Here is a 21,439-nt window from a genome sequence, read left to right on the forward strand (position 1 = left end):
CCTGTAGTAGAGCTAAGTTAACTTTTTGAAAAGGAAGGGAGTTACTTTTTATAGCTAAAATTCTTCAAGTAAAATATGTATGTTCTTAGGTTTATAATTTTTCTTTATGTAGCCATGGTAATTGGATTTTAAAATAAAGTAGAGCACATAGTAAGATAGAGTGCCAAGAACCAGAAATGTTAGCTGAGAATAGAACATGCAACTTGATTTTGGTTCCTTATGGTTAGTTTTCTGCATTGCACATTTTAAAAGAAAGTGTTATGTCCCTATTTTAAATAAAATATACTTGAGGTATTTAAATTTTTGATTTAAAGTCCTGTCGAATTAAAAAATACTTGAAATGGTTGCAACTAGGTGAAATTACTGTTTAAGAAATTTGCTTTGTTTCAAGCATAATTAATAATGCAGTCAATCATATATTATTTTTAAATATGGTTTGGTAGCTTAGAAATAAATGTGATTTTGTACCTATTTCTCATTTTTTTTTCTCAATGTGGACCTTTTTTCTTTTTCTTTGAGATAGTGTCTTGCTTTATAGTTCAGACTGGCCTCAAACTCACTTTATAGCCCAGGTTGACCTTGAATTCATGGCAGTCCTCCTGTTCCAGCTTCTCAAGTGCTGGTATTATAGTTGTGTGCCACTACAACTGGTTATTGACGTCTTACATGTTAGTATAAAAGTGACGTTTGTGGAGGAGAACAATTGAATTTCACATTTTAATCTATTTGTTAAAATTTGATACTAATACATTTATATTTACATGTTTACCTTTGTTTAAATCATATAGAATAATCTTCCAGTTTAGTCTTAGGGTTTTTTTGATGGCAGTATTGGTAGGACCGGTGTGTGTTGGTTACCTTTGGTACTCAGACAGTTTATAGTTCTGCCTTTACTCAGTTCTGCTTCGTAGTTTAATGGATAGCCAGAGATGCGAGCTTAGGGCCTTGTCAGGTCTTTCCTGAGCATGCATCTAGCTTGGGCACATACGCTGGCTTCTCACTCCAAAGGAATCTGTTGGAGTTTTCCCAAGACTCAAAGAGTTTCATACCCCGGCGTTTACTTAGTCATTTTAGTTATTTTCTTGTTTGCTACAAGTGTTATCTTTTGCCCTAGCCAGCTGGGACCATTTGCCTTTAAATACTTTTTTCACAAAGTAGACACCTTGGCACTATCAGAGTTACAAGTTAGGAGAGATAAAAGCAAGCCAGCTGTAGGCAGGTCAGAATAACCACTAGCATAAAGCCCATTCTGTGTGTTCAAAAACTGGTGCAGTTTTGTGCTGGAAATGTGGGCTGCTGTTGAGGTCACTGCTGAGCTGAGATTTACTGCGAGGATGAGAGTGACTTAAAATGTCAGGGAGGTTTTTTTTTAATATACATACAACTGTTTTTAAAATTCATTGTTTTGTGGATATTCCAAAAAATTGATTCTTGTTTTTTTGTTTGTTTGTTTCTCCTCCTCCTCCTCCTCCTTGTTTTTTTTTTTTTTTCCCTCTGTTCATCACTTTTGTGGAGGGTGTGACAATTGGAGTTCCTCACTGCACTATTTTCCTCTTTAGTGAGTATATAGGTAACTTTTTGAAAACCTTGCCTCCAGATTGAATTATTCTGGTTTTTTCTTTACACTTAGGATTTCTTTGATAAGAAATGGTGATAAACTTCCATCTCAGGATCATTTGATTGTTCAAGAATATATTGAAAAACCTTTCCTAATGGAAGGTTACAAGTTTGACTTGCGAATTTATATTCTGGTAACATCATGTGACCCACTAAAAATATTTCTTTACCATGATGGACTCGTGCGGATGGGAACAGAGAAGTACATTCCACCTAATGAGTCAAATTTGGTAAGTGGTACTAGAAAGAGTTTCATTCATTTGTTCAGTGTATTCTCTAAAAAGCATCTATGAGATTTAAAATCTTATGAATTTAAAATTTTATGAGTTCCTCCTCTCAAATTCTTATGGTCTAGAAGAATTGTATGCATAAAGAAGACTGTTTCTAACTTACAGGAAACTTTCTGAAACTAAGCAAAAATAGTATCTAAATCTAGGCAGGCTAATTAGGAAAAGATACTTGCAGAAAGATGTGTGCTAGATTTCCCAGCACACATCTATACCATGGCTGTATACAGAAAGGACTATAGGGAAATACATGTAACCATCCAGCGATAATGTTGTGCTCCTCAAAGAAGGTCTGGCTTTCCAGTGGGCTTTGTAGCCAACGAATGAAGGTGAACATGTACAGTATAAACATGTTGCTTATAAAATCAGAAAAGTGCAAAATTTACCAAGCAGTTCTTAATTTTTATAGCACAAAAGAGAAATAAGACTGCAAAATTTCACTGACCAAATGTGAAGTTGACATGTTAGTAGTTTCCATGTGCATTGAAAAAATATTAAATGGAGCATTTTAAGGCATTTTTCTAGTAAGTTTTTCTTTCCTTGCAATTGCACATTTATAAAAGTCATACCTATAATTTATTGTAAAAATCATAATCTGTAACTTACTTTTATATCAGTTGTGATTTATGATTTATACTTTAAAATTTAGTTAACTTCTAACGCTAGGCCTGTTTGTTGTTCTCTACTATTATGTACACAATTATTTGCTTTGAGGTTGGTCGTATTTTCAAAATTAAATGGTGTCTGGTTGCTGTGTCCAATAGAATGAAAATGCTGTAAATCTGGCAAAGAAAACATGAAGGAACTGTCAGAGCTTTAGAAGGAAAGAGTGTTAACAGAAACATTTCATTAAAGGTTGGAAGGTGTGGATATAGCCAATCACCAAGTAATGTTTGAGCTCTACTACATTCTAGGCATTATGCTGGTTTTGGAAAAAAGCAGTGGCCATGAACAGATACAGTGCTTGACCTTACAGAAGCAACAGTCTAGTGGGGAGGCAGAAAGTAAAATAAGCATTTATAATTCCTGATGGTAAGTGTGATGGTCTAAGAAACAGAGGTGCTATGGCAGTGCATTAGCAGGGGCACCTAACTCAGCTAAAGGATAGAAAGGGAGCTTGCCTATAAATTTCAGTCTGAATAATGAACAGCTAGCCAGATGTGGGCAGGGTAGGGTGCAACTGGATGAAGCTCCAGGCAAGAGAGTGGATTAAAGTTAAAAAGAGACCGCAATATGTGGAAAAGGCCACTTACTCTCATTGGCTAATGTACAGACTAAGAAGGAATGTATGTTTAGAGGTGAGGATAGAGTCCTAGAAACCAGATCTTTCAAAATTTTGTAGGCCATGCTTAGCATTTTGGAATTTAAATTAAGATGAAGCTCTGAAAGAAGGAAAGACATTTTTGTTTGCAAAATGGTCACTTGGTCTTAAGTGTGGAGAATATGAGAAGGCAATTGAAATGGATAGGCAGACTAGGGTAAAAGAGACAAAAAACTGACCACATATGAGAGGAGAGGTGACTCAGATCAAGATAATACCAGTGGGGCTGGATGTACAGGACAGACACATATTTCAGCTATATCTAAGAATGTAGGTGACATTGATATAATATGACAGGTTGGGTTTGTGGAAAGAAAACAAGAGAGAGGGAAATCGAAGACAAAACTCAAATGTTTGGCCCAAGCAGTGGGGTTGCTGGGTATTACTGTTTGTGAGCAGGGAATACAGGTGATTTTGATGGGTTTGTGGGAAGCTGATATGTTCAGCTTAAATGCTTGTCTGACTCCCAGAAGAACTATTCTGTAGGCATTTGGATGTACAGCATGGGCTTGAAGTTCTAAAGAGAGGTCTGAGTGATAAGTGTAATTTGAGGATTATCATTCACAGATGATGATTAAAATAATTGGAGTTTTAAAATTGGATTATATGTGTAAGGAAGTGATCTTTTGATACTGTTGGAGAGAGTAAGACATAAGGTTTTTTTGGTGATAAAATGCTTTATCCTTGTGTACTAAATTGTTTTTATATAATTTTCTTAAATATACTGCATTAGGAAATCATAATGAGAGACAGGGAGAAGAGAAATGGGGCTTTTTGCCAAATGCTCTTGAATCAAATAAGCTTCTGGCTTTGGTTTTTACATGCATAGAAAAAAATACCTAAATTTTACATCTATCTCTGTGCTCTTGTGGTTGAGTTCCTAAGTTGATATATGAAAAATTAAAAAGTAAAATACAGCATTTTATGTAAGCTGAGACTACAGTTACATAAAAGGTAAGAAAGGAGACTTGAAAAAAGCCACAACAAAGCCAAATGCTTTCACTGGTGGATTTTGAGCAGCAGATACTACTTGTTTTTTCTTTCCAGTTAAGACAATAAACATACGTTGTATAGTAAGTGGTGCATTTCTATGAGAATTAGAGATTCTTAAACAGATAATAAGTTTCAAATGTTGAAATGTAATAAATGTTCTTTGTTTTTGTTTTGCTGTCATGTAGTGATTGTCTAATCCTTGACAATTTGTATATCTACTGACCCATATTATGTTGAGCCTGTATGCAGACAGGCAGGGAAGATTGTAAGTTATGTTATCTTTATTCCTTTCAGGTTGTTATGTGGTTCATAGCTTCCTTCACTTCTATAATTTCTCCTTAAATATCATTTAGCAAATAAATTCATCCTTAATTATGGCACATGCGCTTTTCAACAACATATAATAAGTGATCATTTGTGCCTATTCTAATATTTCATTACTCAGATCAAAGGAACTGTAGCAAACATACAGTGAAACATGAATGTAGTTGTTATTGAGATATGAAAATAATCAGATGGGTGAAACGTGTATTCATTCTCATGTAGTATTTATATTCAGTGTAATCTGGGAGAAGGATCACAAGGAAGGTAGCAATTAAAGGTAAAGTTTGAGAAATATTTATGCTGGCTTGATAAGGAACCATTAGGTGTGTAATACCTGACAACATGAAAAATTTAAATTTTGTATTATTTTCAAGTTTTATTTAAGAAAAATCATATCAACAAATTTAAGGATAAAGAGACTAGAGCTGGTGGTGTGTTACCTGTAATCCCAGGACATGGGAGGCTGAGGCAGGAAGATGACTGTGAGTTACAGGCCAGCATAGACTACACAGTGAGCTGAAGGGTAGTCTGAACTGTGTACCAAAACTCTGTCTCAAAAAAACCAGAAAAAAATAACAAAAGAATACAGACAGACTAATCATAAGGAGCCCGGGTATGGGGCATGAGGCATTTACTGTTAATTATTCTGTGATCTGTACAGCATTTTGTGGCCCATTTCCTCTGGCTGGTCCATGAGGTAAAATGGCCTCCCAGCCAGTGCCAAGTGGAGTGGTGAGTTTGGCAGTCCGCCTCTCAGTCTGTACTGTATGCCTGAGCTTTCATCTTCTACTTTTAAAAGAAATGGAAGTCTTTCTCACAAAATTCCTTTCCTCCAACAAATATGAGTGTGAACTGAAAGGGTCCAAAACATTACAAACAAAAATAAACTTGAGGCATTTTTCTTGCTTAGTGATATGTAGCATCACATTTTAATTTAATTGCTTTCTGTATTCACATTCATTTGATATTTTCCATGGTAGGTAGTATTGTGAATAATATTTAAAATGATTCTGTAGACAATTGCATTCTCAGCCTTTCAAGGAAAACCTGTCATTTCTTTTTTTTTTTTTGAAAACCAGGCCATGAGATTGTCAGCGTGTATCATTTCAACTTTAAACTTGTTAGTCTTTGGATGCCTTCTTTTCTGTGAACCAGAGAGCTGTGGAATCTCATAGGCGGTAACGGCCTTGGTTCTTGCTCGTTACAGACCCAGTTATACATGCATCTGACCAACTACTCTGTGAACAAGCATAATGAGCGTTTTGAGCGAGATGAAACTGAAGACAAAGGCAGCAAACGTTCCATTAAATGGTTCACTGAATTTTTACAAGAAAACCACCATGATGTCGCCAAGTTTTGGAGTGATATTTCAGTAAGGTTATCCCATTCCATGATTGTAACTGTCTTTTCTTAATGTCAGTGTAAAATGCCATCAAGTATTCTGAATAAAGAACACAATCCATTGGCTTGGGCAGGATAAAGAACATTTTCAGGAAGGAAGCAGTCCTTGTAATCAGTCTTGACAAAAAGGAGTTTTGCTGCTAGGGAGAGAGACATTTTAGGGGGAGATAGAAGCCTAGGTAAAGGGAGGGTGAGAACACTTGTAGATGGTGTATGTGGTCACGTACACCATGTGGGGGATTTGTGAGGACCTTCTGCAAAGAGTTGTGTGTGGAGACAAGATTTTAGGCCTGCAAAGTAAGGAACAACCTGGTAAATAATGCAAATCCATCCAGTTTTTTTAATGGAAGAGAGAAGTATGAGATAAATTTGAGAATGGATGTAGTATACATTAAGGCCACAAACCAAGAGTAGGTTTTGCAGGAGACTCTTGCAAGTGGCAGAAGTGAAAAGAATGGTCTGAATTGGGCTACAGTAAACTAGGTGACACTGTGGTAAATACAAATACTGAATGTCCAGGGTGGAGAACTTCAGGGCACTTCTGAAATTTCAAGGAAGAATGGTAGGAAGAGTGAGTGTGACATTATCTGAAATAGGGTAGGAGGGAATTTATTTTATGATGCAGAACTTGATTTTGAAGTTAAAAAATGTTTTGTTTGCTTATTTCTTTTTCATTTATTTAACACAAAGTGGGAGCCTGTCTTGGTTGTTAAATTAAAGGTCTAACAGACACAGCTCCAATCCTCAAAAAACTTGGTCTAGTTGGAAAACATGCGCACAAATTGTTGATAAAATGCAGTGACATGCATTGGGCTCTGTGGGATGCAGAGGAAGGCCACATGTAGTAGCTTCAGCGATACGGCTAGAAGGATCTTCCTGAAGAGGCTGATGCTTGAGTTGCTGTGTTTAAAGTCCATAAGGCTGTGTTGATGAATTCCACTGTAACTGTGTTGAACTTGAAATGCTGCCTCAGGAAAATGATCAAACAGATACACAAGACTGTGTATTTGGCATGCAGTTAATAAAGCCATGACAAGGATGAAATTCCAAAGGGAGATGAGAGTGAAATTAGAAGGAAAGATAACTTTGGTGAAGTAGATCCTCTGTCGTCCTAGCAGAAGTGCTAAAAGAAGATTTAAAGTTAGGCAAGTATGTCTATTGAAAATGTCTAATATGATTAGGGCCATACAGTTCAATTTAGCTTTCTTTTAGGGACACCTAAGATACAGTTAAAATAAACTTTGAAAGATGGCCATGAAAATTCAGAGCTGGTCGGACTTGGTTTTTGGTCATCAAGAGGATCCGAAAAATCGGCATTCTGTTTATTCTCTGATTGTTCTATTGGTTGATCACTCTGCCTTTCCATAGCACAGGCTGTAAATGCAAACAGGTGCATGGTTGTCAGAGAAGTAAAGGGTGCAGTGATCTAGAGAGAAGAAGGTAAGGAGTTCTGCCAACTGATATGAAGTCCCAGTGAGGTAGCCTCTGGTCAGGGCCAGCCTGTCGGTTACCTTGCTCAGTGTGACCCATTTTGTCCCGTGGTTAACAACATTTTAATAACTTTGTATTGAATTTCAAAACTGTAAAGGTCTGTCATCTGGACTTGGCCAGATTCCTACCAATTTATTAGTCTTCCATTGTGTTTTCCTGAGAGACTCAATAGATGTAAATTAGAAATTTCTTTACACAAATGAGCATTTATTTAATTCATCAAGGCTAATTCCAATGATTGTTCTAAAAATGATAGTTTAGTATCCTAGAAGCATCCATGTGGTGAAATTTGTTATTTTTGGATAATAACTTATTTGTGGAACCTTATACCTAATGATACCTAGATGATTCAATAAATTAGTTCTTAGATTAGTTTAGTAGTACCAATAAAGTTTTACATACCCTGTGGCAGTCTTTTTTTTCCTGTTATAGTATCTTCCATGGGTGTTTGATTCTTTGTAAACACATGGAACCCATTGGGCTGCCTTAGGGAGGAATGTGTAGAGAGACTCACCTGGAGAGAAAAATTAGCTCCATTACCCTCCAAGACATTGGCTCAGTGCTGCTCCCTTTACTGGGGTTTAGGAGGAGGTGTATAATAAGCTGGACTAACAATAATACACAGGTAGGAAAATTAACATTTCTGTTATAGCCTAAAGCTTAATTTTTAGATGTAACCTAAAAATGGTCAACGTGGGCCTGTGAGGTAATGACACATTTCAAGTTCTAGTTATAAGTAAGTGTGCTTTGCACCATTCTTGCTTATATTAACAATCCATAAATGACCAGTGAAATAATCAACTTTTCCAAATACTCTATTGCAATTATTTTATCAACTTTTCTACACGTATGTAATTATCTGAAAGTTTACTGTATTAAGAATTGGTGTACTTTTTGTTGATTATCTTTTTAAAGTGAATTAAGTAGAATAAAATGAAAAGAGAATTACAAGAGAAGATAGTGAAAGCAATTACCTAACACATTTTTAGTGCTTTAATTTACAAACTACATGGGTTAAAAACCTTTCTAAGTTACTTTTTTTGGGTAATTCCTCTAAAAAATAGCTATCTAGTCTACCTGTCTTATCCATCTATCTGTGTATTATCTTGATTAACCACCCTGTGCAGAGCAGGGTTGTGTGCTTTGTGTTCATCAAGAATGAGTAAAGAAATTCACAGAAAGTCAGTCAAATAAAAGTGAGTAGAATGACTCATAAAGCCATTCCTAGTGAATGCTATTTATATACTTGAGACCCTGTATAAATCGTATTTCGGAAGGACACTATGTTGGAAATGTTCAAAAGCAGGAGCAGAATTTGTATTTGGTTACATAGCCCTGACTTTCACATCTATTTGTAGTTTTGCCCTTACTGTCTAAAAGTGTGTTGTTTTCTGTGTAGCAAGAACCCAAATTTGTAATTCAAGGCTTATTAAGTAATATCACTATTACACTGTCCAGTCTGTATTGTTCCACACATAATTTTATTGGACAGAGTTTTAATTTTGTTCCACTCTTAAGTCATTTCAAAGTCATCCCATAGATTTAGCTTTTATCTCTCATTTTATAGAATTAGGTATCTTAAAACTTCCCATTTTGTTTTTCACAACGTTTTGTGGCATGTCTGGTATTTATCCCCAGTATGAACTGAACTGTGGGTCTGGGTGGCAGTAGGGTTAGTGGCTATCTTTTCTTTCCTAGGTGACAAACACTGCTTTCCCCAGGTAGTTTAATATTTGTGTCTGGCCTAACTTACAAGGTGGAATACTAGAAAAATGATAGTTTAAGAGTAACAGTTAAGTAAGTCGCATGTAGTGAAATCTCACTCTGTTATAGGCATTACGCTAAATGTTCTACAAAATGGAATCTCATTTTGTCCTTTTGCCAACCTTTTGCAGTTTACATTTAGGAAAAATGAGTTTTAAAGTTTAAGCAACCTAATTTGAGGCTGCCCGTGTGTCAAATAACAAAGCCAAAGTCTGACCTGAGAGTCAGGTTCTTGATTGCTTTTCTCTGTGGCCTATACTTGTAAGGAAGAAGTTAGAAAACTAACATACTGTATTTTAAGTGAAAATCAATGAGATTGCTTAATTTTTCATGAGTTGTTGCTTGTTCTCAAACTTCAGTAAAACAACTTTTTAAAAAATTTAGTAATAATCATCCTAGTAATAGTATGTGTTTCTTCACAGAAAATATTTTAACAACAGAGAGATCTTTTTCAAAAGGGAAGAAGGCTGAGAGACGGCAGAAAGGGGAGAGAAGGCTAGGGAAGGAGGTGGAAAAAGAACTAAGATTTACCGTGTATGCGTCGAGGCTCCGCTAGGGACGTCATCATGCTGTGCTGCAAGCATGTGCTAATAAAAACAAAATGAAACAGCAGTGACTTGCTTAGGAGGTTCCAGAGTCAGGACTCAGTGTGGCCTCTGCACTGTTTCACTGTGTTTGGGTAACCTCTTCCAACTTTCATATTAACATTTCAAAGTTCAGTATTTGAGAAAAGAAAGTGTTGATAGTAAGTTATTTAACTGGAAGTACCATTTTCTCAGATAAACCTTATGAACTACAAAATCACCACTGTACCAAGAAACTAAACTCTTTTTTTTTTTTTTTTTAATTTAAGAGGAAAAAGAGAAAAACACAAAACAAACCAAAGCGGCGTAAGGGTACATGCAATACAGAACTACAAAACAAAACAAAACAAAACAAAACAAAACAAAAAAACATAACAGTAAGAAATTACCTGCTTGTCGATCCTTTCTAATCCTTTCAGCCTTTGTCCAAGCAGAGGTTCCAGTGTGGTGTTTGCAGAACAATGTACTCTCCTCAGAAGTTCTCTCGCCTGTCATCCCTGTCCTTTTTTTGTACAGGATGAGCACACAGTTCTACTCTTATACATTTAGTAGGTAGAAAGAGTTATAAGTTGTTAACCTTTACTTATTTATTCACAGATATTTTTAAGCGTCTAAGTGAAGCACTGTCACAGGCTCTAGGGATGGGGCTGTTATTAAATACAACAGAAAAGAACTGTGCTCTGATAAAAAGAAAAAACTGGTTACATACTGTGTGATGCTGTACAGAATGGTTGGTAGTTAATTTTCAAATGGGCTCAGTGGAGATGTCACGAAAAATCTCAGGGCCAGATGTAGGGGAAGGGATGTTCCAGGAGAAAAGAATAGTGAGTGCAAAGGACCTCAGAGAAAGTGTCACTGAGCTGAAAGATCCAAAGAAAACCAGGTGTGAGGGGAGGGGAAGAGATGAAATAAACTCACAGCAAGGCAGGGCTAGAGGGCAGAGAGCCCCAACTCCAGCCAGAAGGCGAGTTAGGAGGCTCAGGTCATGCTTGTTCAAATGTAAATGAAATAAAGAAATAAGGCGTTTCACCTCCTTTGTCACAACCTTTGTAGGAACTGGTGGTAAAGACTCTCATTGTAGCAGAACCTCATGTCCTACATGCCTATCGAATGTGCAGACCTGGTCAACCCCCAGGAAGTGAAAGTGTTTGTTTCGAAGTTTTGGGATTTGACATTTTGTTGGATAGAAAACTAAAGCCATGGCTTCTGGAGGTAAGGTGTTCTTTAAAAAGAAAGCGAGGTTATCACGGTTCTTATGTTTGAAACAAATGTGCTTTAAACCTGTATGTGGAATAGTCATTCTCCTTAGCTGATTTGGACGAGGCCCGAATGGAGTCTGTGGGAAGAAGAGAATGGAAATGAAGGGCTAGAGCATCTCGGAATGAATCAATATATGTTTTGATACTGCTTAGCATACTTAAGTGAGTTTTAGATGTACGATTTTTGAATATAAGGGTGAATGTGCTGTTACTGAGCTAACCTCTCACTCTGTTTTCTCAACCTTATGGAGTCTTCTACCTGAGGAGCTCTAGACTTCTCCTCTTCTCAGCGTGGGTGCCTGCTTTTAGCGTCCTGTGCTTCCAGTAGGAAGCTGAGCCGTTCCACTTAGTTCACTGTTCATCATTCAGAACTCAGCCCCGCAGCTGACACACCTTCTCCTTACATGCCTGGGCTTCCCCTTCCGCCCAGCTGGTCAGCTGTGTATACCTTTGGGTTTGCTGTCCAGCACTAGTAAGATCAGTTATTATTTTTCTGTAATTATAAAACGTTACCCAGTAACATTTAAAAAATGAAAAAGTGTGAGAATATAAAGACAATTTCTGTTGAAGATTTTTGTGTTCCCTGCTAGTATTATTTAATTACCCATGAGGGACTTTATGGGTCATGTTGTCCAGCGCGCCCCATCAGCAGTTCCCTCTAGGTTCTCTGATCTTGGATCCTGCTTCTTTCTTGGGGTTACTAAGATGTTTAGGCAACCATCAGGAAAGTAGCACATACTTAATGTTTACTGAATTATATTTTAAGGACAGTATTACAATGGAAGATGTAATCCACACTATCTTCCATTTTGCATTGATTTTCTCTTTTATGTAAGTGTTTAAAAAGTCGAAAGTTACAACATTAAGGAATAAATGCTTTCTCATTTAATGGAAAGGGATTGAGAGAGGGTGAGGGAGTGGAAAAGGGGGAGAGAGTGTGTTCATTTACTGTGAGCAAATGATGTGTATTATATTTCTAATCTAATAATGGTTCTCTGCTGGCTGTTCACATTTCTCCCGGCCTTGGTCCTGACCTGAGTACTTTGTTAAACCTTTGCTTCTTCCATTGCCTGGACCATTCATCTTCCTAAGGTCTGAGATTTTCTTCTTTAGGTTTAGTACTTTGTATACAGAAACGCTTTCTTGTTTTGCTTAACTATGCTTTTTTTGCATCTGCTACCTATTTTTTGAATTCTTGATGAGTGGAGACGTTGTGAAGGTATTTATAGAAGGAAAAACTGAAAGAATTAAAGAGAATAATGACTATAAGTATTTTTTGTTAACTTTTAAAGAAAGACGTTTTCCTCACTGGAGTTTTTCATTAATTTACTAAACCACAGTTGACTGAATTCCGTATATTTTTAAAAGGCTTAGAATAACCATGCTTCTTCATTTTTTATCCCCCGTCTTCATTATTTCCCGATAAATCAGAGCGTTAAAAACTCTACATCATCAAAAACTGTGTATAATGGCCATAAAGCATTTTAAAATAGTTAACCTTTGTAGATCTTTGCTCGCCTCTCTGCTGAAATTGTAGTGGTTCTGATACAGTATACTGTTAAAAGCCTTTGGGCGCCACCAAGTGGAATAAAGCAGAAGGTACTTCTGAGAAAGTAACCAAGTTTTAGCTGACTAGAGTAATTTCAGCTGTTGATTGCTAGATGCAAAACTGAAGAGAGTTTCAATCATAGAAAGCCATTTTTTTTAAGAGTGGAAAACTGTCAATTATGCCAGTGTTTTAAGTGCCCATAAGTTAAACAAAGATTTAAGTTCGAAGTTGTTGTGCTAAGAGACAGGGATACTAGAATTGGACAGAATATGTGCTGTGATCCTAGTATGTGGTAATAGTTGGAAGTATTCATAGGGAAACAAGAAAATAGCACAAGCAGTGATTTGTGTGTCTTGTGTTTTTTTTTTTAATGTTTACAGAAGAATCATTTGGACAGAGATTTTAAGGCCAAAGAAGGTAGCATAGAGGCTGGGGGGCTGGTAGGTTGGGTAAGTGCTACAGGTTAGAGGGAATGACAGTCACCCTGGGCCTTGTTTTGGGCCATTAGTAAGAGTGTTTATTAATGTATTTTCCTCTCTGAAAGCTGATTGCACTTTAAAGTTCTAACACCTGCTGGGTGTTGTTGGTTTAGAATCGTGGTAGGAAGGGAGGACCAAAGAGACCACTGGCCTTGCTGAGGAGCATTTCACTGGATAGAACCCTTTCTAGTTTTCAGTTTCTTGTCAGCCCTTGTGGCTCTTGTTTTATTTCTTGATTTTTCTCACTAAACTTAACCAAGTCTTACAGTCTGTCCACGTTTAGTTTGTCATATGTAGGTATATTTCTTCATAGAATTCTTTATGTTACACTAAAGGGAATAATCTATGTGAGGTAAGAAGAAGGACATATGGAGTGGTTTCATGCCTAGACGAAGGATATACTTGGCAGAATTCCCAGCTGCAACTTGAATGAACTACCTGAAGAATTCTATAAAGTAGATAACATTGCAGTGAATTGCTTAATCATCAGTTCTAAATGTTGGGTTTATTTTCAGTCTTTTTATATTCAGCAGCAGAAGTATCATTGTTTTACAAACTCCAGAAATTTAAGTAGATGTGGATGACGCTTTTTTCATATAGAATATATTACTTACCCCCCCCCTTTTTTTTTTTTGCATTTGGGAGGGTGTAAATGCTTAGCACTGAGAATAACACATTCAGTTTGTTCCTCAAACTGACCAAGATGTGGTTGTTTTTGTAGTTTTCCAGTGATTTCTTTCTCTTTGAGACCATTTCACAAAATCAGGAATATGTTCATCACCTGCTAAGTCATAAAGACATTAAAATGCAGGATGACATAGCTGTATGAAAGGATTACTGTGACTCCATAAAAATGGTGGCGTGATGATTTTCATAATACATTGTTAAGAGAGAAGCTTGGCATATAAAATAAAGTGTGATTATCATATTAAGACATCTATTTAGAGAGTAAATTGAAGCTTTAATATGCACAGAAAATGAGTACTGTTTATGAAAGGTTAACAGTACACTAACGAGTGGTCTTTTGTTGTTAGTTTTCCTTCTACTTACAGTTTTTCTGCAGTGAACCTGTGCCATATTTATAATAAGAGGCACAGTATTCCTCGATGGCCTTTTCAGTTTAATGTTAACATGTAGTTTTGAGCTTAGCAGTGTCCTAACTGATTTAATTAAGTAATTTTCTTAAACACCTGTTATGCCAGTAAATTTTCACATCAATAATATCCCTTCTTAAAAAAAAACAAACATCAGCTCGTTAATTCTTCTTCCAATTTTTCGTGAAGGTAAGTCACTTTTAACTTTGCTAATCTTAAAATTTCCAGGGTATAGAATAGTGGGTTGAAGAGAATGCCAGAAGATGCCCTCTTGCAGGTCTTCATCTGAGAGCAGCAGGGAATGGTGACGGCAGCAGAGATGTGACAGTGGTGACTGGCCACATGGCTCATGAAGCTGTGTGACTCCCTGTCGAGTCCTTGTGAGGACTGGAGAGCACATTAGATTAAAAACAATGCCGTGAACAGTTATTGACCTTCTAACACTTGCCTACTCTCATTGTCTCTTTGTAAATTTCAGATCAATCGAGCCCCTAGCTTTGGCACTGATCAGAAAATAGACTATGATGTAAAACGGGGAGTACTGTTGAATGCACTGAAACTCTTAAACATCAGGTAAAGTATGTCCTCTGTCTGCTGAATATTTTTTCAGCATTGGACATTGATAAATCATTTACACATGGAATTGGCTTTAACCTTTTTGTGGCTTTAGATTTGATTTTTTAATTCTATGCTTTAAACCTAGATAGGTTAAAAAAAAAATCTTTCTTCTTTGCACACTGTTTTTTTCCTGCCACTTATATAATACTCTTTGCCTACAATAAAGTGGTTAGATTCTATTGGAGGTATAATTATGTACTGTGGCATAGGAGGTTGAAATGGGCAGTATCATGGAAGATCCTGTAGCTTATCTTGCTTATTTTATAAGAAAATTTAAGCACAGAGAGGTCACTCAGGAAATAAAAAGAAATTTCAAACATGGATTTCCTGCTTTTCTGTTTATAAATCTTCCCACTAATCAGAATAGAGATGCAGTTGTTCACCCTGAGGTGAACTTTATCACAGACAGAGAGTGAAGTACAATTTGCGAAAACACCTAGTTGATACAGTAGTAGGCTGGTTGCATTGTACATGCTCATGGATTTTAATCATTTGAAATACTGTTATATGGGGAAAACTTTTGGCACATTACTAAAGAAAATTATTAGACATGTAAATGAACTTTTCATGATTAGTGAGCTGTCATTTTAAGTGTTCAAACAAAGCGAGGGTGTCAGGTTACAGCACCTTCGGTGCCAGTTAGATTCAGAGACTTTGTGATTTCCATTTATTCTAATTATCACTCAGAAACTCTGATAGGGTTATAGGATGCTTACAAACAGTTCTTAAAGATATTCTCAAGCATTTATCTGATTGAGAAGTAGCTGTGTGGGGGAAAACATCATTTTAAAAAAGAGATGAACATAGGAACCTGTTTCATATGTCTTCTTTTTTGCCTGATGAAAGATCTACGTATCTTAAGTTCCATTTGTATTTCAGTTAGCCTAAAATAAATGCTGTAAGTCAACAAAAGGACATGAATAAGATGTAGAATGGGAAGGAGATGTAGAGTGGGGTATTTTTTCTTGTTTTGTGTACAAATATGTTAAGTATTTTATTTAAGCTATGCAATATTTTGGCATGAAAGTTTACTATTATTTCTAAGCCTGTGCTTAGTCCATCTCTCTCTCTCTCTCTCTCTCTCTCTCTCTCTCTCTCTCTCTGTCTCTCTCTCTCTCTCTCTCTGTCTCTCTCTCTCTCTTTTTTTTGGGGGGGGCATGTCTTTTGGCTTCACCACTGAAGGCAACAATTGAGTAATATCTGTGGAGATTTTAAAGTTGAAGTATACACAGCTTAAGCAGTGAGAAGTTTCTAGACCTGACAAAGGGAAGCTGGGCTCATCTTCCATGTCTTTCTCTGTGTTGCACAGTGGACTTAGCAGAATGTGTAACACTGAGGGCATGTGAGGTGAACGTGATAACCACTACACTACGGAAGCCGATACACTGAGGGCATGTGCAGATGGGGCTTACTTCGCAGACTGCCTTTTTCTGTACTCCAGATTGAGGGCTTTGTGGCCATGTGCGCTGCATTTGAGTTTCTGTGTGCCTGGGTCTGTGCTGAGCACAGTACAGCAACCTACACAGAAAGTTAGGGACATTCTTGCCTATAGAAAATACTATGGGATTGATATTCCTATAGATTATTGTGATGTTGGACAGTTACTCTGTGAATCTAGAAATCCTCTGTGAATGTTCATTATAATCAGACTATTGGAATTCTCTCTCTTTTGGTTATCTTTCTTCTCTTGCATTTTTAATGGAATTTATCAAAAGATTACAGGTTTCAAAGTGAAAACAAACCTAAGAATTTAATGAAGGAAGGAAAACTATGAATTTTTTTGATACAAGAACTGTCTGTCTTTTCCTTCTTCTCTCTCTCTCTGTCTCTCTGTCTCTGTCTGTCTGTCTGTCTGTCTGTCTTTTTCTGTCTTTTTGAGGCAGGGTCTCGCTGTGCAGTTCAGGCTGGCCTTGAGCTCACTTTGTAGCCCAGGTTGGTCTTGAACTTGCAACTATCCTCCTGCCTCAGCCTCCGAAGTACTGGGATTATAGGCATGAGCTACCATGCATGGCTAAGAACTGTTATTTTTTAGATTATTCTGTTAGTATATTTTTTGAGGATATAATTTGAGTTCAGATTCAGATAATTTTTTGAAACATCTTCAGAGACAGAGTGCAAAAATGTCTATATATAAACCAAGTAATGGTTCTCTCTGTATTTAAAGAAAAGTATAGGTGTGCTGTGTTTGTTATTTGAAGACTGATTTCCTTCATATATATTCCTTTACAGTCATTAAAATCTAGAGAAGATATTTATGGCTGTGTGAATGTCTGGGCCTGACATGCTTGTTAGTCAGATGAAATTTTTTGTCCTGTTTTTGGAACTAACGGTTTTCAGCATTTAATGCTACTCTGACCTTGAAGATTTACACTTGCTAGTCTCTTGACATGTCTCAGTTCACTAAGCTTTGGGTGTTCTTCTGTTTCCTTATATGGCTTCTCTTAGTTCTCCCTTGGTCATTTTTTCCACTGTGTCCTGTCCCAGTTCTCTTCTCTTGCTTATCAGTTTCATTCACTTTGTGGCATCATTTGTGAGTCTGAACCTGGAGTCCTCATCTGCACATGCACAGAGTGAGTATAGACCAGGGAGCCTCTTGCCAGCTCTGACCTGCTCTGAGGCTCTGCTTCTGCGTGGGCAGCTAACAGCTGACCACATCTGCTGGTCTGGTGGGTGCTCGGAAAGCAGTAGTGAGTGAGCAACAAGTGAGCAAATAAACGAAGGGATGCATGCTCAGATGACACTTAAGTTTAATACAGTCAGGGTTGAATTATTCTTTCCTTCAAACATATTCCTCTTTCTGAATTCATCTCTCTCTCTCTTTTTTTTTTAATGATAATCACATATCTGAAAGCCACAAAGGCTAAATCTAACTTGTTATTGGACCTTTTAAAAGAACCAATACTGTTTTGGAAGCTAAAGATTAAAAAATGCAGTTTCCTTTCCTTACGTATCTTAACTATTAAAGGCAGTGATAATCAGCCAAATCTATTTTTCCTTCTTATTTTCTTTGTTAGTTAAGGGCAAAACTGTCCACATCAAAGTCCAGGGTACTAACCTGGACATTATTCTGAACTTTTTCTTTTTTATTAAAAAATGAATTCTGTCAATTCTGATTGTCGCTTAATGCATTTGTCTCTTGACGTTCTGTATCTCCTGTCTCCTCAGTTGTTTTATTGATTTTCTCTTTGTTAACCTAGGCCCTGCTTTGCAGTTTCCTCTATGTTGCTTTGCAAACTACTATTTATTGAGAGTTGAGGGTCCATGCTACTGTAGTAAGTCCTAGAAATTTCAAGCCTCCTATGATTCCTAGGCTTTCGGCTTGAGTGAGTTGTTTGATGAAATGACATTCCATCAGATAAAGATTATAAAAACTTTCTGGTTGAGAGCAATGATGAAGGAAGGTAGAAAGCAAGAGAGAATTCAGTTTTTAGCATGCTAATTTTGAGATGCTTTGAGACACACAGGCAGAACTGTTTTATGGAGAATTTGTGTATAGAGCCTCAGGAGCTAGTGATGCCTATCTGATTGACATCCATGTTGACTTGCAGTTGAATTTAATGGTCAAGATCACAGATTTGTTGTGTGTATTTTGAGAAGGAAAGAGAGGCAGGGACAGAGCCCTTAGGTATGCCAGCATTTGAAACAACATTTATAAACACTGGTATCCTGATTAGGTAGTTTCTACACTATTACATGAAGTGTAAACTCCTTTATATTACATACAGTGCACTTTTTTCATTATATTTGACACTGGTCCTTGCATCTTTATCTAACCTAGTCACTTCTTGTTCTTTTTATCTACCTTCAGATTGATTTTTTTTTATAAAAATGCTTTTGTGGTGCTGTTTCTCATTTATGTATCTTTGCATTTAATCTCATTTAAGTATTCATTCACCTTTGACCTTCTAGTGAATTTAAAAATTATTATTTTTAGTTGTGATAAATTACATTTACCATGAAATTTACCACTACTACCACTTATAAGTGTGAAATTGAGTGGCACTGACTGCATGCATATTATGCAGCCATCACCACTATCCATCTTGTGAACTCTTTATAACTGGAAAAATTCAATTTCTAAACCCATAGAACCCTGCCTCTCCACTCCTCCCATCTCCCAGTCTCTGTCTTCCAACATAATAACTTTTATGAGTTTTGAGTACCTATAGGAAGGTTCTGATGGCAGTGGAATCATCATGATTTGTCCCTTTGTTTCTGGCTTGTTTGATTTAGTGTATTATCTTCAAGTTCATCCATGTATCTTCTGTCAGAAGTTCCTTCCTTTTGTAGAGATGAACAATGTTCAATTATATGCTGTCTTTATGTATTTTCTGAAGGTAATGAAAAATGCCAAAGACTGAATGGTAAAAGAATTTAGCAGTTCCAGATATTGAAGAGCCTGGTGCTAGGTCTACTTAGCTTCTTGTGAGGGCTTCATGCTGTATCAGTTCAAGGTGAAAGAGGAGAAAGATAGAGGTGCATGTGGGAGAGTACACATGGGGCAGGGAGATGAGGAGAGGCGACTTTCATACGTCTAATTCAGCCCCATAAGACCCAGCTTACTCCTGTGAGACCTAATCCATTCTTGGGATAACTAACCCAGTCTCTGGAGTGCGATATTAATCCATTCATGTGCGTTGTGCCCCTTGACCTAATCACTCTTATTGATTCTGCCTCTTAAAGACCCTGTCACTTATAACAGCCTTCAGTGTGGCTCACTGTAAAGCTGCTTGGTTTTTCTGCAAGCAGAAATGACACTGTGGTGATGTGAAGTGTCAGTGTGGCCCCGTGCAGTTACCAAGGAGCTCAGCTCCTTTCCCCGCAGGTTCGTGGATCCAGGCAAAGGCCAGGCAGTGTTGAATTTAAAGCTGCATAGTGTTTTACTGTTTATGATGGGAATCAATTTTAAAACCAAAAATGCCTAACTTTAAGGATATTAATTTGTACTAACAGGAGGTCAGACCTGTTTGTTAAAATCTACTTGCTCCATCAGTAACTTCAACTAGTTAAAACTTGATTTTGAGAGAAAACTAAAACCTTTGTGCCTAAAACTGATGACATCAGTTGAAGTAGAATGAGCAGGAGATTTTAGAAGGTCTTGTTCAGAAGAATGAATATGAAGGAAATTTTGACAGCTAAAATTTCCACAGGGGGCGAAAAAGACCTCGTCACTTAGCAGCATTTTCAAATGGGGAACCAAATTTCCAACACATGAACCTGTAGGAGACACACTGTGCCCAAACTGTAACATATGTATTGACACCATTTATAGCAACTTATTTTTAAAATGTAGCTGAAGCTTGATTTTATAAAGCAGTTTTATAAAGCAGTGTGACCTACTTCTTTGTTCTATTAGTATTATTTACATGACATTGTAAATGTCACTTTTTGTGCTCTAAGTATTTATTTCCGTGTCAACTCATTTAGCCGTCAGATCCTTGAGGGTAATGTCTGTGTCTTTTTATTCCTCTAACTATATCTAGAACAGCATATACCAAGGACCAAATGAAAGTTTTTTGAAAGGCAAGGGTAGGAGAGGATATTTCATTCAAGATAATTTTTGTAAGAAAAATAATCAGAAGGCAAATGTGTGCATAGACCTTCCAGTGCTTTATTACTGGAACATAGAACATATGAGGCAAGTAGCTGCAGATGTCCCTCAGATAAAATTACAGAGTAGCGAGCACTGGAGAGTCACAAAGTACTAAACAGAGCTGCTCAGGTCAATATATGAACACAGTGGTGTAGAAGATATTGATTAAAACACTTGAGTAAATGGGATCTTTTGGTCTTCGGTACACTTTTGTTCTAGTGTGGAAGTAAATAGCAGAAGTCATTATGTTAATTGATGCTTTCATCTATTGAAATGCAGACATAGTTTTTGCAGTGACAATATTTCTGAAGGTAAGTATATGAAGGGAATATTTTTTTTTATTTAAAGAGAGAGAGAGAAAAAAGAAAGGACATAAAAAAACAATGCAGTAAAAGGGTACAAATAATACAGTATTTCTAGAAGAATATATACAGTACGAAGTCACCAGTTAACAGGCTACACATTATCTTCCCAGAAACAGTTGTCCATATCACCAAATTAAAGCATACAAAGTGAACATTCATACAGTGAAATTGGAGACAGTTCCGTTCAATGATCCAACAAAAGCTCAGTTATATGGTTTTCCATCCTACACTCTGGAACATATCCGCGGTTATATCCCATGAAGGGAATATTTTAGGTAAAATATCATTATCTTGGTCATAACTGTTGCTTAATTTTTTTATAATAAAAGGTCCTATCATGAAAAGAAGTCTCAGTGTGTTTGGCTTTTCTTCATCTCATAATGTAGCTAAGGAAACTTCTAGGCATGCTTATTTTTGTTACTCATTTGTGCATTAATTGTTGATATGTCAGTTGTGTTTTGTTTGCTGTGAATGTGCACCTGGATCTGACCAAAGCATTTCAGGTTATTTGTTTGACCTCTTTTTTTTGTTCTCTTGCGTTTATTTCATTTTTCTGTTATTATTTGGTTGTTGTTCCTTTCTATTCTCATTTTCAGTGCTTTTTGATCTTTCCTTTTCTCTCCTGCCTTTAAACTAAACATTATGTAAAAATGACTATGCTGGATGAAATGAATCTGAAAATGTAAATCATTAAAAGTTA

The 21,439-nt window shown here is 36.7% G+C and overlaps 1 protein-coding gene across 4 annotated transcripts in view; it reads left to right on the forward strand.

Annotated features, from left to right (window-relative positions):
* Positions 1–21,439, forward strand: part of Ttll7 (tubulin tyrosine ligase like 7) — a 130,533-nt gene that overhangs the window by 51,686 nt on the left and 57,408 nt on the right. For all 4 annotated transcript variants that reach the window (XR_010050264.1, XM_063257669.1, XM_063257684.1 and 1 more), the window contains 4 exons: positions 1,631–1,847; positions 5,750–5,914; positions 10,836–10,994; positions 14,642–14,736. Coding sequence is in view for 3 of the 4 variants with exons in the window: in XM_063257669.1 (XP_063113739.1) it covers positions 1,631–1,847; positions 5,750–5,914; positions 10,836–10,994; positions 14,642–14,736 (636 nt within the window). In the remaining variant the exon portion in view is untranslated. The remainder of the gene's footprint in view (positions 1–1,630; positions 1,848–5,749; positions 5,915–10,835; positions 10,995–14,641; positions 14,737–21,439) is intronic.

This window comes from Cavia porcellus, unplaced genomic scaffold (genome assembly GCF_034190915.1).
Source record: "Cavia porcellus strain 051 isolate PalLab524CR breed Dunkin Hartley unplaced genomic scaffold, mCavPor4.1 scaffold_1, whole genome shotgun sequence".
NCBI classification, from domain to species: Eukaryota; Metazoa; Chordata; class Mammalia; order Rodentia; family Caviidae; genus Cavia; species Cavia porcellus.